This window comes from Balaenoptera ricei, chromosome 5 (genome assembly GCF_028023285.1).
Source record: "Balaenoptera ricei isolate mBalRic1 chromosome 5, mBalRic1.hap2, whole genome shotgun sequence".
Taxonomy (NCBI): domain Eukaryota; kingdom Metazoa; phylum Chordata; class Mammalia; order Artiodactyla; family Balaenopteridae; genus Balaenoptera; species Balaenoptera ricei.
This window is the reverse complement of record NC_082643.1, coordinates 38,767,663-38,785,759: the sequence shown is the minus strand read 5'-3', so window position 1 is coordinate 38,785,759 and position 18,097 is coordinate 38,767,663. Positions and strand designations below refer to the sequence as shown.

Genomic DNA, 18,097 nt, shown 5'->3' with positions numbered 1-18,097 from the left:
TCAGGTTTTTGCATCTGATTATGAGAGAAAGAATATTTGTGTGCGCACGTGCATGTGTGTGTGTTTTACATGATTTCTTCAACAATTGATAAGGAAATAATTTTAAGTTTTTAAAAATATATTTTATTGGATCTAAAACTCAATTGTAAGATATAGCAAAAATACAGCATTATTTTATGTACCACTAAGAAAGAAGAAAACTGCTAAACTGTAACATATGATGCATCCAATTTCAGAGAAAGTAAAATGTGAAAAAAACTGTTGCCTTTTTGAATCTAGGCAACACTTTAATTGCAAGAGTTTTTATTTACGTATCTTTGAATTGTAAAATTTATGTCCAGTGTCATTTTATTCATTTGGTTTTAATCACTCAACAAATGTATACTGAATGTTCACGGCAGTCCTATATTTTTTGGGATACACTAGAAGGGATGTAGATGTGATCCTTCAGGACTTCATCAGGAGTTTACTGTGTATTTTTATTAGGGAAGAACACTTGGCCGCCTGTCTTTACATTTCACTATGGTTAGAGAATTTCCACCTCACATTTCAGAAGGGGTAAGTATGGGAAGAGCATTCCTCCTCCACAATCTGCTTGAGCAGATCAGAGAAAAGGAACTAAACAGTACTGGCTAAGCTTCTTTCTTCTTCTCCTGACTCGTCTGTGTTACTGATGTGAGAAAAGATCTGCTCCCCAGGACGTGGTACAAAGGCAGACAGAGGAAGTCCTTTGTATCATAACTAAACAGATGAATCTCTCCAATTCAGGCTAGAAGTATGAGCACAGTAGACTCTGATTCCACTCTTATCCTGTAGGTTAGCTTTACCAGAAAAGCTGGCATTTTGATATAAATCTGCCTGACTTCAATGTGCTATGTCCTAATTTGTTCTGAAAATCAGGTGAAGAGAGGGTGTTATCAAAACCAATTATTTTATGTTTAATAAAATCATCTGGCCAAGTGGATATTTAGTTCACCATAGCTGCTGTAACAAATTGCCATAAAGTAGATGACTTAAAACAACAAAAGTTCTCTCAGTTCTGGAGGGCAGAAGTCCAATATCAGGGTGTGGACAGGGCCATGTTCCCTCTGAAGGCTCTAGGGAAGAATCCTTCTTTGCTTCTTCCAGCTTCTGGTGGTTGTCAGAAATCTTTGGTTGTCCTTGGCTTGTAGCTGCACCACTCCAGTCCCTGCATCCATCAACCCATGGTCTTCTTCCCTGGGTCTCTGTGTCTCCCCTCACTTTTCTCTAAAAAAAGACATCAGTCATTTGATTTAGGGTCTGCCCTACTCCAGTAGGTTCTCATCTTAACTAATTCCATCTGCAAACACCTTATTTTCAAATAAGATCACGTTCGGAGATTTGGGATAGACATGAATTTTGAAGGAACACTATTCAAACTGGTAGTGATACCTAACTTTAGTTGCTCTTTGTGATGTATTCTATATCCCTTGATTAAAGAAAAAAGTATTCCTAAAGTTTTTAAAGTAACATTATATTATGACAGAAAATTTAATTGAAAAATATCTACGCAAAATCCCACCACCTAATAACAACTATATTCATTATTCTTACTCCCCTTTTGGGCTGTTTTCCTATACTTGTTTTTATAATATTTGTCATCTTAACATTCACAATGTTTTGTATCATGCTTTTTTGTTTAATCTCTTAACATTAGGTCATGACGTGTTTCCATGTTGCTGGGTGATCTTGAGACTACGTTCACCTTAATGACTATAACATAGCCCATATTGTAGAGCTATTATCTTTGTTGGGTATATTAGATACTTCTCTCTTTTTTTTTTTTTTAATTAATTAATTAATTAGTTTTTGGCTGCATTGGGTCTTTGTCTTTTTTTTTGTTTTTTTTAAAGTTTAATTTTATTTATTTATTTATTTATTTATGGCTGTGTTGGGTCTTCGTTTCTGTGTGAGGGCTTTCTCCAGTTGTGGCAAGGGGGACCACTCTTCATCGCAGTGCACGGGCCTCTCACTATCGCGGTCTCTCCTGTTGCGGAGCACAAGCTCCAGACGTGCAGGCTCAGTAATTGTGGCTCACGGGCCTAGCTGCTCTGCGGCATGTGGGATCTTCCCAGACCAGGGCTCGAACCCGTGTGCCCTGCATTGTCAGGCAGATTCTCAACCACTGCATCACCAGGGAAGCCCACTTCTCTTTTTAATAGTCTAAATTTTCCTTATTCCTCATTATAAAATTTTCCTGACCATGCTCTGAATCTTCCTTAAACCCACATTTTCAGGGATTTCCCATTTATTTTTTTGTCCAACCCTTCTCTCTCCTATGTCTATAATCTTTGGCTCTGGAAGAGTCTATTTTCATCCACATTCAACTATGCTGAAGCCTCTTTAACCTTGTATAAGCTTTCACATGACACTGCACCTCTCTCCCTATTGCCTTACCTTCCTGCAAATGTCACAGCTGGGTATCAAAAGGGTGACATTTTCTTTCTCACTACAACCTCACTTCCCACCTTTCCTTTGTGTGTGCATGTGTGTGTGTGTGTGTGTGTGTGTGTATGATGATATATATCTATGTTTATATGTTAAATTAACTCATTATTCCTGGAATAAAATCTAGTCGATCATGGTAGACCATTTTTGTGTGGGATTTGATTTTTTAATATTTTGTTAAGACTTCTACATCAATATTTATGGAGGTTGTCTATAATTCTTTCCTTATAATGTTGTTATCAGGTGTGAGTATCATATGAATTGGGGAGTGTCTCTTCCTCCTTTATTTTCTAAAAGTTTGTTTGTTATGAAACCAGAAGTTTAGTATCATTTTCCCCTTAAATGAGAGAATTCACCAGCGAAATTATCTGGGCCTAGAATTATCTTTGTGGAGAGGTCTTTGACACTAAGTTTGATTTTTTTTTTTTTGGGGGGGGGTGGTGAATATTTGGTATCCAGATTTTCTCATCAGTTTGGTAATTTATGTCTATTTAGAAATTTGTCCATTTTATCGGAGATGTTGAATTTATAAAGTTGTTTGTGATAGTCCCTTATCCTTTTGATGACAGTAAAATTATCATGACATTCCATCTTTCATTTCTAATATGTAGTTGTGTTTTCTGTCTTTCTTGTTAAATTTTGATAGGCATTGCTCAGTTTTGTTAAAACTTTCATAAGAACCAGTGTTGGCTTTGTTAGCTTTCTCTGTTGTTTCCAATTTTGTTGATTTTCACTCTTTATTATTTCTTTCTTTTATTTTCTTTGGGTTTAATTTGCTTACCTTTAAGTTAGAAGATGTGTCCATTCATTTTAAGCTTTTCATCCTTTCTATCAAAACTTTGAAAACTATAAATTTTCCTCTAATGCACTGATTAACAGCACCCAATTTTTTTGGTGCCATTTATTTTCATTATCATTCCTTTAAATGTATTTTCTAATTTTCCTTGTGATCTCTTTTTTGACCAAATGGTTATTTTATGGTGAATGATTTTATTTCCACATATTTAGATCTTCTCTAGATATATTCTTGCATAGATTTATAATTTAATTTTATTATGATCAAGGAATATATCTTATATGAATTCACATTTTTAAAAATTGTTGAGATTTTTTTTTATGGCCCAGACTAAGTGTGTCTTGTGAAAGTTTCATTTGTATTAACAAAGAATGTGTGTTCTGCAGGTGTTAGATATAATGTTCTGTAATTTCAGTTTGGTCAAGATGGTTGGTAGTGTCATTCAGATCTTCTCCCTTCTTACTGAATTTTTGTCTAGTTGATTTACCATGTACTAAATAGAGTGTGTTAAAATCTCCAGTTATGTTTGTGAATTTCTCTGTACTTCCTTTTTGTTCTGTCAGCATTCCATGACTCTAATTAGACACATACACATTCATCATTATTAGTTCTTAACCCTATTTAGCATTAAGAAATTTTTGTATCTCTGGTAATGCTTCATATCTTGCAGTTTGTTTTGCCTGATATTTCAACATTTCAGTATTTGCATGGTATAACTTTTTCCATCATTTTCCTTTCAAACAATTTTTTTCTTTTTCTTTAAATGACTCATAATAGCAGTTTGGTATTACTTTTTTTATCAAGTTGGACAATCTGCTTTTTAATTGCGATCTACTTATGAATCCATTATTCCATTTATGAGTGTTTAGTACATATACTTTTTTTAAATAAATTTATTTATTTTATTTATTTTATTTTTGGCTGCATTGGGTCTTCATTGCTGTGCACGGGCTTTCTCTAGTTATGGCAAGTGGGGTGCTACCCTTTGTTGTGGTGTGCAGACTTCTCATTGTGGTGGCTTATCTTGTTGTGGAGCACGGGCTCTAGGCACACAGGCTTCAGTAGTTGTGGCTCTCGGGCTCAGCAGTTGTGGCTCGTGGGCTCTAGAGTGCAGGCTCAGTAGTTGTGGCTCACGGGCTTAGTTGCTCCACGGCATGTGGGATCTTCCCAGACAAGGGCTTGAACCCGTGTCCCCTGCATTGGCAAGTGGATTCTTAACCACTGCGCCACCAGGGAAGTCCAGTCCATATACACTTAATGTAAGTACACTTAGGGCCAATTTGTTGCTGTTTGTTTTCTATTTATTTTATCTATTTTTTTAAAATTGAAGTTGTTGTTCCTCTATAACTTCTTTCTTGCCTTTTTTTTTTCAGAGTTAATCACATAGGTTTTAGTTTTCCATTAGTTTTCTCTGTCGCCTTTTGACTATACCTATTTGCGTTTTATATATATATATATATATATATATTTTTTTTTTTTTTAGGAAGAACTATATGTTTAACTTTCTAGGTTCTTCACTTCTGTGGTATTTTTTTTTTAAATTTTTAGTACCTTTAATTATTATTTATTTATTTATTTTTGGCTGTGTTGGGTCTTCGTTTCTGTGCGAGGGCTTTCTCTAGTTGTGGCAAGTGGGGGCCACTCTTCATCGCAGTGTGTGGACTTCTCACTATTGTGGCCTCTGTTATTGCGGAGCACAGGCTCCAGACGTGCAGGATCAGTAGTTGTGGCTCACGGGCCTAGTTGCTCCACGGCATGTGGGATCTTCCCAGACCAGGGCTTGAACCCATGTCCCCTGCATTAGCAGGCAGATTCTCAACCACTGCACCACCAGGGAGGCCCTGTGTTTTATTTTTAGTAGTTGTCTTATGGATTACAAGATGTGTCTATAAATGGTCACAATACAGTTGACACTGTATTGTTTCACATTTAAAATAGAAACCTTGTAACAGTATAGTTCCATATACTCCCTCATCCATCACGCTGTTGTTGTCATGTATATTACACCTACATATGATATAATTTCCACAACACAGAATTATAACTTTTCTTTAAAGAGCCTTTTAAACTTTTTGTCTTAGACTTTTAAAGAACTAAAAGAAGAAAAGAATAAACATTTATAGTTTTCTTAGATATATATACCATTTCCAGGGATCTTCATTTGTTCCTATAGATCCAGATTACCTTCTAGTGTTATTTCCCTTCAATCTTAAGAACTTATTTTTGCATTTCTTGGTTTGCCAGTGATGGATTCTCTCAGACTTTGCTTATCTAAAACATATTCACTTTATCTTCATTTTTGAAGGATGGCTTAGTTGAATATATACTTCTTGGCTGACAGTTTCCTTCTCCTATCCCCAGCTCTTTATAAGTTTCCATTGTTCCTGGTCTCTATTATTTCTGTTAGTAAATCAGCAAAAATTTATTTTGCTATCCTCATTATACAATGTTTTGTTTTTTTCTGGCAGCTTTCAGAATTATTTTCAAGATTTAGTCTTTTTTTCTTTGAATTACAACAATTTAACTATGAGGTACCTAGGTGTGGTTTTCTTTATATTTATCCTGCTTGGGTTTTGTTGAGATTTCAGGATTTGTAAACTGATATTTTCCATGCAGATGGGAAGTTAAAATTTTTTTTCTGTTTTATTTTCTTTCCTCTTGTTTGTAATTACATGAACATTGAAATTTTTGATATGTCTCACTGATCTCTAAATTTCTTTCATGTTTCTTCAATCTTTTTTTCCCTTTGTTTTTTTAGATTGAATAAGTTGTATTGTTCTGTCTTCAAGTTCACTGCCTTTTTCTACCATTCCTGATCTGCTGTTAAGTCTATCAGTGATTTTTTTTTTTTTAAATTTCAGTAGCGTTCAACTCTAGAATTTCCATTGGTATTTTTTGTATTTTCCGTATCTAATAATAAGATACCCCATCTGTTCAGCCACTATGTATATATTTCTTCCTAAGTGCTTGAACATATTTATAATCCCTACTTTAAAGTTCTTGTTTGCTAATTGCAACATCTGTGTCATCTCTGGCTTGGTTACTGTAGACTGCTTTTGTTGTTTTTGTTTTCATGAGTATGTGTCTCCATTTTTTTTACTTTACTTATTAACTTTTTGATTGACTACTGAACATTATGAATGATATGTTGTAGAGATTCTGGATTCTGTTATGTTCCTCTGAACATGTGTTCTAGCACACAGGTATTATGGCTAGACTCAAATTCCCAGCTCTGTCTCCCTTGCCATGGACATTGACTGAAATCTCTGCTTAGTTTTTTCACTTTCTAGCTACTGTGATTTTACAGGACCCTCTGAGGTCTTTCCCATGCCATGCATAGATGAGCCAAGTGTTTGAGGTGGATTTTATATGCAGATATTGGGGTTCATGCCTTCTGCAGCTCTTCTCCAAATTTATTGGCTGATCTTCGAGTCCTAAACTCTATCTTCTGACCCCTCATGCCAGTCTAGTAATGCTGCAGCCTTCTACTAAGCTGCACAGTTGGGGGAATTTCCTCAGGAAGAAGGCTACTAACTTGCAAATCTTCTTGGGTAAATATTCCCTTCTCAGGGTAGTGTTTGAGCCCTTCTGCCATCTGCCCAGATGGTTTCTCTCTATTGCTTTTGACATATAATTTTCTTCGTAAATATTATGGGAAAGAAAATTAAAATTTATTATCTATGCAAAAAAATCAAACTTCTTACATTATAATATCATCACCTTTAGATTAGAGTATTATTCTATAAAGAGATGTTTAATTTATGCACACAAATATAATTACTTCATTTCAGATATAATAATTATTTTAATTCAGATATAGGAATTTTGAAGAAAACTAAAGTGTATGAAATCTATGTAGTATTTTATCTAAAATATTTGGAAGTAACTGTCTACTTGGTTTTATAAATTGCTTTCATTTTGTAAACAAGTAATATTTGTTTGAAACTAAGGGTTTTTACCTTCTATTTCCTTTATACTTTCTAAGAAAGTATATAATTAGGGAAAGAGATGTCAAATATTTACCTTAAATATTTCTGAGATTTGATTTTAGAACAGCAGGAGTTTTGAAAATATAGAGGTTTCAGTTAAAGAACTAGAATAGCTCTTAGTGACTGCTTTTAATGATCAAGATATAAAGGCTTGAAAGTAAAACATATTATAACCTCCTTTGACTTACTTTTGGTGTTTAGCAGAAAACTAATAATGCAGATTTCAGAGTTATGAAGTAGTTTTAATAATCCTATTGCCCCCCACAAATCTTGAGAACTAAACTTACTAGTAAATACATTTTCTTTAAATAGGATGCATGGTTAACAAGTTTATCATCATCATCCCTTAAAGAAAGTCTCGGAAATTCCTCTTCACCAGGATCTGGGGAAAAAGCCTCCATTACAGGTGATTATATCAAATTATTCTACCTTATTTTATTTGTGAACTCTGTATTGCTTAGAATGCTATTTGTAAAAGAAATAATACTTTACACAGTTATAGGAACAATATATGCTTGTGTTTGCCTGAGTTTTAATCCCCAAAATACAATTTATTAACCATGTGATTGTAGATGCAGAACTTGATCTCTCAATGCCTCAATCCCCCAAGTTATAGTAAGACCAATCTCATAAAGCTATTGTGAAAATTAAGTGATACTATGCATTTTAGCCACTAACTCAATTCCTGACACAAGTAGACTATTCACTAAATGTGAGCTATTATTAGTAGGTGTTGCTGCAATAGTCAGCATAATGGTTAGGTGAACTTTTAGAGTGAGACTAAGCTGGATTTGAATCTAGGTACAACTACATGAGAAAGTAACTAACCTTTCTGGCCCTGTATGTTGCTCTTTAAAATGGGCTTAATAAGAGTAGGGTGGTTGTGAGAATTAAATTAGTTTTAATACATGTAAAGCATGTAGAACAGAACCATCGTTAGCACCTAGTAAGTGTGAGGTATGAGCAGTTAATATTGTGTCTTTCCTTAGTCTTATGACATATAACTTAATGAGAGCTAAAGGCATAGCTGATTTTAAGACTGGGATGTATAACTTACATTTATTAAGTGCTTACTATGTAGTATAATTTTTGTCGTATTACGGATGAGAAAAACTGGAGTGCAAAGATATTGGGAAACATACCCAAGGTCAGTGATGGAGCCATAATTTGAATCTTTGGCTCCAAAGTCTTTGTTCTTTTCACTGAGTACTTTGATTAACAGCTCTAAAGAATCCATTAATGATACTTTGAATCATGAGTAGTCTCCAAATATGAATGTATAACTGGAATTATAAAGTGATATTATATCTAGCTTACCTCAAAACGAGTTCCCCAGAAATGGCTGTAATGAAAGCCTCGTAATTAAGACTTTGACAATAAAGATACAGGTTGACCAGTAGGTGGATCCTAGTAGAACTGAAAGTTGATGATCAACGCAGAAAGCACTGATTTTCTGTTGAACATTCTAAAGTGTGGTAGAATCAGAATAATAGAAGTAATTCTGTAAATGCTAAACTGAATCTTCCATGCCAGAGCTTAAGCCTGTCCCTTGAGCACTGAGAGGGTAAGTACTAGGCCTTCCTTTCCTGCCCTTTTGGTATCAGAGGCAACACTGCATCTTAGTGGGAGTAAAACTCTAAAGGATGGCTTTATTCTCTGTGTGGTGGCCTCTTCTAGAACTGCATTGATTCTTGGTTCTCTCTACATCTCTACAATATTATAAGTTCATTGCTAGTAACTGTAGTATCTTAGAAATCTGTGCCTCTTGATCCAGCTAAGAAACACAGGCTTTTGAATAGAATAGATATTGCCATTTCACTTTCTTGGTTTATACACAAGGGCTTGTGGCGTGTCTATGGTTTAGGGTTGTTATTCCATTTTCTAAGGTGTGTCAAATGCTTTAGTAGATTTAGTAGCCATTTTTTCTTTTGTAGCTCACTTGGGAAAAGAGTTTATTCAAGTTGAAAATGATAGTTTTCTCCATTTATTATTTTGCAAGAAAGAGATTATAGACAGTTTTCATTTAGCAGAAAGCAAATGAATCTGTTATCCACCTTATTAATTCAGAAGGGAGATTTAGTTCTGTTACTCTGTCACAAAATAGATCAGAATGAAGAATGCACTGAAAACCATAATTCCTTGAAATCAATTGAAAGTGAAGAGAACTCATTTTTGATAGACTTTGTTACTGCACTTGAGAAACCCAAGGAAAGTCAAGTGACTACTGGTGACCTTGAAGAAGAAAAGGAGAAAGCTGAACTGATTATGAATGATGACTTAACAGTTGATGATCCACCACTATTTCAACTTCAGAGCATCTTATGCAATGAGTCTGCAAAGGTATTTATATAAAATCGTACTTTCTATACTATAGCTTAAAATTCAAAATAGAACTTTTAAATATTTTATCTTCCATGTTAGGTACATCTGAATTATCTGTGAAAATAATGGTATTATACTATCAAGTGATTCTTTTTTTTTTTTTTTTAAACATCTTTATTGAAGTATAATTGCCTTACAATGGTGTGTTAGCTTCTGCTTTATAACAAAGTGAATGAGTTATACATATACAATATGTTCCCATATCTCTTCCCTCTTGCATATCCCTCCCTCCCACCCTCCCCATCCCACCCCTCTAGGTGGTCACAAAGCACCGAGCTGATCTCCCTGTGTTATGCAGCTGCTTCCCACTAGCTATCTATTTTACATTTGGTAGTGTATATATGTCCATGACACTCTCTTACCCTGTCACATCTCACCCCTCCCCCTCCCCATATCCTCAAGTCCATTCTCTAGTAGGTCTGTGTCTTTATTCCCGTCTTGCCACTAGGTTTTTCATGGCCTTCTTTTTTTTTTTCCTTAGATTCCGTATATATGTGTTAGCATACTGTATTTGTTTTTCTCTTTCTGACTTACTTCACTCTGTATGACAGACTCTAACTCCATCCACCTCATTACAAATACCTCCATTTCATTTCTTTTTATGGCTGAGTAATATTCCATTGTATATATGTGCCACATCTTCTTTATCCATTCATCTGTCGATGGATATTTAGGTTGCTTCCATGTCCTGGCTATTGTAAATAGAGCTGCAATGAACATTTTGGTACATGACTCTTTTTGAACTATGGTTTTCTCAGGGTATATGCCCAGTAGTGGGATTGCTGGGTCGTATGGTAGTTCTATTTGTAGTTTTTTAAGGAACCTCCATACTGTTCTCCATAGTGGCTGTATCAATTTACATTCCCACCAACAGTGCAAGAGTGTTCCCTTTCCTCCACACCCTCTCCAGCATTTATTGTTTTTAGACTTTTTGATGATGGCCATTCTGATCGGTGTGAGATGATATCTCATTGTAGTTTTGATTTGTATTTCTCTAATGATTAATGATGTTGAGCATTCTTTCATGTGTCTGTTGGCAATCTGTATATCTTCTTTGGAGAAATGTCTATTTAGGTCTTCTGCCCATTTTTGGATTGGGTTGTTCGTTTTTTTGTTATTGAGCTGCATGAGCTGCTTGTAAATCTTGGAGATTAATCCTTTGTCAGTTGCTTCATTTGCAAATATTTTCTCCCATTCTGATGATTGTCTTTTGGTCTTGTTTATGGTTTCCTTTGCTGTGCAAAAGCTTTTAAGTTTCATTAGGTCCCATTTGTTTTCTTATTTCCATTTCTCTGGGAGCTGGGTCAAAAAGAATCTTGCTGTGATGTATGTCATAGAGTGTTCTGCCTATGTTTTCCTCTAAGAGTTTGATAGTGTCTGGCCTTACACTTAGGTCTTTAATCCATTTTGAGTTTATTTTTGTGCATGGTGTCAGGTAGTGTTCTAATTTCATACTTTTACATGTACCTGTCCAATTTTCCCAGCACCACTTATTGAAGAGGCTGTCTTTTCTCCACTGTATATGCTTGCCTCCTTTATCAAAGATAAGGTGACCATATGTGTGTGGGTTTATCTCTGGGCTTTCTATCCTGTTCCATTGATCTATATTTCTGTTTTTGTGCCAGTACCAAACTGTCTTGATTACTGTAGCTTTGTAATATAGTCTGAAGTCAGGGAGCCTGATTCCCCCAGCTCCATTTTTCGTTCTCAAGATTGCTTTGGCTATTCGGGGTCTTTTGTGTTTCCATACAAATTGTGAAATTTTTTGTTCTAGTTCTGTGAAAAATGCCAGTGGTAGTTTGATAGGGATTGCATTGAATCTGTAGATTGCTTTGGGTAGTAGAGTCATTTTCACAATGTTGATTCTTCCAATCCAGGAACATGGTATATCTCTCCATCTATTTGTATCATCTTTAATTTCTTTCATCAGTGTCTTATAATTTTCTGCATACAGGTCTTTTGTCTCCTTAGGTAGGTTTATTCCTAGATATTTTATTCTTTTTGTTGCAATGGTAAACGGGAGTGTTTTCTTAATTTCACTTTCAGATTTTTTGTCATTAGTGTAAAGAAATGAAAGAGATTTCTGTGCATTAATTTTGTATCCTGCTACTTTACCAAATTCATTAATTAGCTCTAGTAGTTTTCTGGTAGCATCTTTAGGGTTCTCTATGTATAGTATCATGTCATCTGCAAACAGTGACAGCTTTACTTCTTCTTTTCCAATTTGGATTCCTTTTATTTCTTTGTCTTCTCTGATTGCTGTGGCTAACACTTCCAAAACTATGTTGAATAATAGTGGTGAGAGTGGGCAACCTTGTCTTGTTCCTGATCTTAGTGGAAATAGTTTCAGTTTTTCACCATTGAGGACAATGTTGGCTGTGGGTTTGTCATATATGGCCTTTATTATGTTGAGGAAAGTTCGCTCTATGCCTACTTTCTGCAGGGCTTTTATCATAAATGGGTGTTGAATTTTGTCGAAAGCTTTCTCTGCATCTATTGAGATGATCATATGGTTTTTCTCCTTCAATTTGTTAATATGGTGTATCACATTGATTGATTTGCGTATATTGAAGAATCCTTGCATTCCTGGGATAAACCCCACTTGATCTTATTATCATTTTTTTTTTAACATCTTTATTGAAGTATAATTGCCTTACAATAGTGTGTTAGCTTCTGCTTTATAACAAAGTGAATCAGTTATACATATACAATATGTTCCCATTTCTCTTCCCTCTTGCATCTCCCTCCCTCCCACCCTCCCCATCCCACCCATCTAGGTGGTCACAAAGCACCGAGCTGATCTCCCTGTGCTATGCGGCTGCTTCCCACTAGCTATCTATTTTACATTTGGTAGTGTATATATGTCCATGACACTCTCTTACCCTGTCACATCTCACCCCACCCCCTCCCCATATCCTCAAGTCCATTCTCTAGTAGGTCTGTGTCTTTATTCCCGTCTTGCCACTAGGTTCTTCATGGCCTTTTTTTTTTTTTTTTTTCCTTAGATTCCGTATATATGTGTTAGCATACTGTATTTGTTTTTCTCTTTCTGACTTACTTCACTCTGTATGACAGACTCTAACTCCATCCACCTCATTACAAATACCTCCATTTCATTTCTTTTTACGGCTGAGTAATATTCCATTGTATATATGTGCCACATCTTCTTTATCCATTCATCTGTCGATGGACATTTAGGTTGCTTCCATGTCCTGGCTATTGTAAATAGAGCTGCAATGAACATTGTGGTACATGACACTTTTTGACCTATGGTTTTCTCAGGGTATATGCCCAGTAGTGGGATTGCTGGGTCGTATGGTAGTTCTATTTGTAGTTTTTTAAGGAACCTCCATACTGTTCTCCATAGTGGCTGTATCAATTTACATTCCCACCAACAGTGCAAGAGTGTTCCCTTTCCTCCACACCCTCTCCAGCATTTATTGTTTGTAGACTTTTTGATGATGGCCATTCTGACCGGTGTGAGATGATATCTCATTGTAGTTTTGATTTGCATTTCTCTAATGATTAATGATGTTGAGCATTCTTTCATGTGTCTGTAGGCCATCTGTATATCTTCTTTGGAGAAATGTCTATTTAGGTCTTCTGCCCATTTTTGGATTGGGTTGTTCGTTTTTTTGTTATTGAGCTGCATGAGCTGCTTGTAAATCTTGGAGATTAATCCTTTGTCAGTTGCTTCATTTGCAAATATTTTCTCCCATTCTAAGGGTTGTCTTTTGGTCTTGTTTATGGTTTCCTTTGCTGTGCAAAAGCTTTTAAGTTTCATTAGGTCCCATTTGTTTATTTGTGTTCTTATTTCCATTTCTCTGGGAGCTGGGTCAAAAAGAATCTTGCTGTGATGTATGTCATAGAGTGTTCTGCCTATGTTTTCCTCTAAGAGTTTGATAGTGTCTGGCCTTACACTTAGGTCTTTAATCCATTTTGAGTTTATTTTTGTGCATGGTGTCAGGGAGTGTTCTAATTTCATACTTTTACATGTACCTGTCCAATTTTCCCAGCACCACTTATTGAAGAGGCTGTCTTTTCTCCACTGTATATGCTTGCCTCCTTTATCAAAGATAAGGTGACCATATGTGTGTGGGTTTATCTCTGGGCTTTCTATCCTGTTCCATTGATCTATATTTCTGTTTTTGTGCCAGTACCAAACTGTCTTGATTACTGTAGCTTTGTAATATAGTCTGAAGTCAGGGAGCCTGATTCCCCCAGCTCCATTTTTCGTTCTCAAGATTGCTTTGGCTATTCGGGGTCTTTTGTGTTTCCATACAAATTGTGAAATTTTTTGTTCTAGTTCTGTGAAAAATGCCAGTGGTAGTTTGATAGGGATTGCATTGAATCTGTAGATTGCTTTGGGTAGTAGAGTCATTTTCACAATGTTGATTCTTCCAATCCAGGAACATGGTATATCTCTCCATCTATTTGTATCATCTTTAATTTCTTTCATCAGTGTCTTATAATTTTCTGCATACAGGTCTTTTGTCTCCTTAGGTAGGTTTATTCCTAGATATTTTATTCTTTTTGTTGCAATGGTAAACGGGAGTGTTTTCTTAATTTCACTTTCAGATTTTTTGTCATTAGTGTAAAGAAATGAAAGAGATTTCTGTGCATTAATTTTGTATCCTGCTACTTTACCAAATTCATTAATTAGCTCTAGTAGTTTTCTGGTAGCATCTTTAGGGTTCTCTATGTATAGTATCATGTCATCTGCAAACAGTGACAGCTTTACTTCTTCTTTTCCAATTTGGATTCCTTTTATTTCTTTGTCTTCTCTGATTGCTGTGGCTAACACTTCCAAAACTATGTTGAATAATAGTGGTGAGAGTGGGCAACCTTGTCTTGTTCCTGATCTTAGTGGAAATAGTTTCAGTTTTTCACCATTGAGGACAATGTTGGCTGTGGGTTTGTCATATATGGCCTTTATTATGTTGAGGAAAGTTCGCTCTATGCCTACTTTCTGCAGGGCTTTTATCATAAATGGGTGTTGAATTTTGTCGAAAGCTTTCTCTGCATCTATTGAGATGATCATATGGTTTTTCTCCTTCAATTTGTTAATATGGTGTATCACATTGATTGATTTGCGTATATTGAAGAATCCTTGCATTCCTGGGATAAACCCCACTTGATCATGGTGTATGATCCTTTTAATGTGCTGTTGGATTCTGTTTGCTAGTATTTTGTTGAGGATTTTTGCATCTATGTTCATCAGTGATATTGGCCTGTAGTTTTCTTTCTTTGTGACATCTTTGTCTGGTTTTGGTATCAGGGTGATGGTGGCCTCGTAGAATGAGTTTGGGAGTGTTCCTCCCTCTGCAATATTTTGGAAGAGTTTGAGAAGGATAGGTGTTAGCTCTTCTCTAAATGTTTGATAGAATTCACCTGTGAAGCCATCTGGTCCTGGGCTTTTGTTTGTTGGAAGGTTTTTAATCACAGTTTCAATTTCAGTGCTTGTGATTGGTCTGTTCATATTTTCTATTTCTTCCTGGTTCAGTCTCGGCAGTTTGTGCCTTTTAAAGAATCTGTCCATTTCTTCCAGGTTGTCCATTTTATTGGCGTAGAGTTGCTTGTAGTAATCTCTCATGATCTTTTGTATTTCTGCAGTGTCAGTGGTTACTTCTCCTTTTTCATTTCTAATTCTATTGATTTGAGTCTTCTCCCTTTTTCTCTTGATGAGTCTGGCTAATGGTTTATCAATTTTGTTTATCTTCTCACAGAACCAGCTTTTAGTTTCATTGATTTTTGCTATTGTTTCCTTCATTTCTTTTTCATTTGTTTCTGACCTGATCTTTATAATTTCTTTCCTTCTGCTGGCTTTGGGGTTTTTTTGCTCTTCTTTCTCTAATTGCTTTAGGTGCAAGGTTAGGTTGTTTATTCGATATGTTTCCTGTTTCTTGATGTAGGCTTGTATTGCTATAAACTTCCCTCTTAGCACTGCTTTTGCTGCGTCCCATAGGTTTTGGGTCATCGTATCTCCATTGTCATTTGTTTCTAGGTATTTTTTGATTTCCCCTTTGATTTCTTCAGTGATCACTTCGTTATTAAGTAGTGTATTGTGTAGCCTCCATGTGTTTGTATTTTTTACAGATCTTTTCCTGTAATTGATATCTAGTCTCATAGCGTTGTGGTCGGAAAAGATACTTGATACGATTTCAATTTTCTTAAATTTACCAAGGCTTGATTTGTGACCCAAGATATGATCTATCCTGGAGAATGTTCCATGAGCACTTGAGAAAAATGTGTATTCTGTTGTTTTTGGGTGGAATGTCCTAGAAATATCAATTAAGTCCATCTTGTTTAATGTATCATTTAAAACTTGTGTTTCCTTATTTATTTTCATTTTGGATGATCTATCCATTGGTGAAAGTGGGGTGTTAAAGTCCCCTACTATGATTGTGTTGCTGTCGATTTCCCCTTTTATGGCTGTTAGTATTTGCCTTATGTATTGAGGTGCTCCTATGTTGGGTGCATAAATATTTACAATTGTTATACCTTCCTCTTGGATCGATCCCTTGATCATTATATAGTGTCCTTCTTTGTCTCTTGTAATAGTCTTTATTTTAAAGTCTATTTTGTCTGATATGAGAATTGCTACTCCAGCTTTCTTTTGATTTCCATTTGCATAGAATATCTTTTTCCATCCCCTCACTTTCAGTCTGTATGTGTCTCTAGGTCTGAAGTGGGTCTCTTGTAGACAGCATATATATGGGTCTTGTTTTTGTATCCACTCGGCCAGCCTGTGTCTTTTGGTGGGAGCATTTAATCCATTTACATTCAAGGTAATTATCGATATGTATGTTCCTATTCCCATTTTCTTAAATGTTTTGGGTTTGTTATTGTAGGTGTTTTCCTTGTTTTTTGTTTCTTGCCTAGAGAAGTTCCTTTAGCATTTGTTGTAAAGCTGGTTTGGTGGTGCTGAACTCTCTCAGCTTTTGCTTGTCTGTAAAGGTTTTAATTTCTCCATCACATCTGAATGAGATCCTTGCTGGGTAGAGTAATCTTGGTTGTAGGTTTTTCTCCTTCATGACTTTAAGTTTATCCTGCCACTCCCTTCTGGCTTGCAGAGTTTCTGCTGAAAGATCAGATGTTAACCTTATGGGGATTCCCTTGTGTGTTATTTGTTGTTTTTCCCTTGCTGCTTTTAATATGTTTTCCTTATATTTAATTTTTGACAGTTTGACTAATATGTGTCTTGGCGTGTTTCTCCTTGGGTTTATCCTGTACGGGACTCTCTGTGCTTCCAGGACTTGATTAACTATTTCCTTTCCCATATTAGGGAAGTTTTCAACTATAATCTGTTCAAATATTTTCTCAGTCCCTTTCTTTTTCTCTTCTTCTTTGGGACCCCTATAATTCGAATGTTGGTGCGTTTAGTGTTGTCCCAGAGGTCTCTGAGACTGTCCTCAGTTCTTTTCATTCTTTTTTCTTTATCCTGCTCTGCAGCAGTTATTTCCACCATTTTATCTTCCAGGTCACTTATCCTTTCTTCTGCCTCAGTTATTCTGCTATTGATCCCATCTAGAGTATTTTAAATTTCATTTATTGTGTTTTTCATCATTGCTTGGTTCCTCTTTAGTTCTTCTACGTCCTTGTTAAATGTTTCTTGCATTTTGTCTATTCTATTTCCAAGATTTTGGATCATCCTTTCTATCATTATTCTGAATTCTTTTTCAGGTAGACTACCTATTTCCTCTTCATTTGTTAAGTCTGGTGTGTTTTGACCCTGCTCCTTCATCTGCTGTGTGTTTTTCTGTCATCTCATTTTGCTTATCTTACTGTGTTTGGGGTCTCCTTTTCACAGGCTGCAGGTTTGTAGTTCCCGTTGTTTTTGGTGTCTGTCCCCAGTGGCTAAGGTTGGTTCAGTGGGTTGTGTAGGCTTCCTGGTGGAGGGAACTAGTGCCTGAGTTCTGGTGGCTGAGGCTGGATCTTGTCTTTCTGGTGGGCACGTCCACGTCTGGTGGTGTATTTTGGGGTGTCTGTGGCCTTATTATGATTTTAGGCAGCGTCTCTGCTAATGGATGGGGCTGTGTTCCTGTCTTGCTAGTTGTTTGGCATAGGGTGTCCAGCACTGTAGCTTGCTGGTCGTTGAGTGAAGCTGGGTCTTGATGTTGAGATGGAGATCTCTGAGAGATTTTTGCCGTTTGGTATTACGTGAAGCTGGGAGGTCTCTTGTGGACCAGTGTCCTGAAGTTGGCTCTCCCACCTCAGAGGCACGGCCCTGATGCCTGGCTGGAGCACCAAGAGCCTTTCGTCCACACGGCTCAGAGTAAAAGGGAGAAAAAATAGAAAGAAAGAAAGAAAGAGGCTATAATATAGTGAAGTAAAATAAAGCTATTATAAAGCAAAGCTATACAGACAAACTCTCACCCAGAAGCATATACATATAGAGTCACAAAAATAGGAAAAGGGGAAAAATTAATATATCCTGCTCCCAAAGTCCACCTCCTGAATT

General features: G+C 36.1%; 1 protein-coding gene across 6 annotated transcripts in view; it reads left to right on the top strand.

Annotated features, from left to right (window-relative positions):
- The window catches only part of MAP9 (microtubule associated protein 9), a 45,903-nt gene that overhangs the window by 9,247 nt on the left and 18,559 nt on the right, over nucleotides 1-18,097 (top strand). For 3 of the 6 annotated variants that reach the window (XR_009503262.1, XM_059922650.1, XM_059922649.1), the window contains exons 5-7: nucleotides 487-558; nucleotides 7,567-7,660; nucleotides 9,359-9,594. Coding sequence is in view for 5 of the 6 variants with exons in the window: in XM_059922650.1 (XP_059778633.1) it covers nucleotides 487-558; nucleotides 7,567-7,660; nucleotides 9,359-9,594 (402 nt within the window). In the remaining variant the exon portion in view is untranslated. The remainder of the gene's footprint in view (nucleotides 1-486; nucleotides 559-7,566; nucleotides 7,661-9,358; nucleotides 9,595-18,097) is intronic. The other 3 variants (XM_059922653.1, XM_059922651.1, XM_059922652.1) reach the window with 2 other exon arrangements.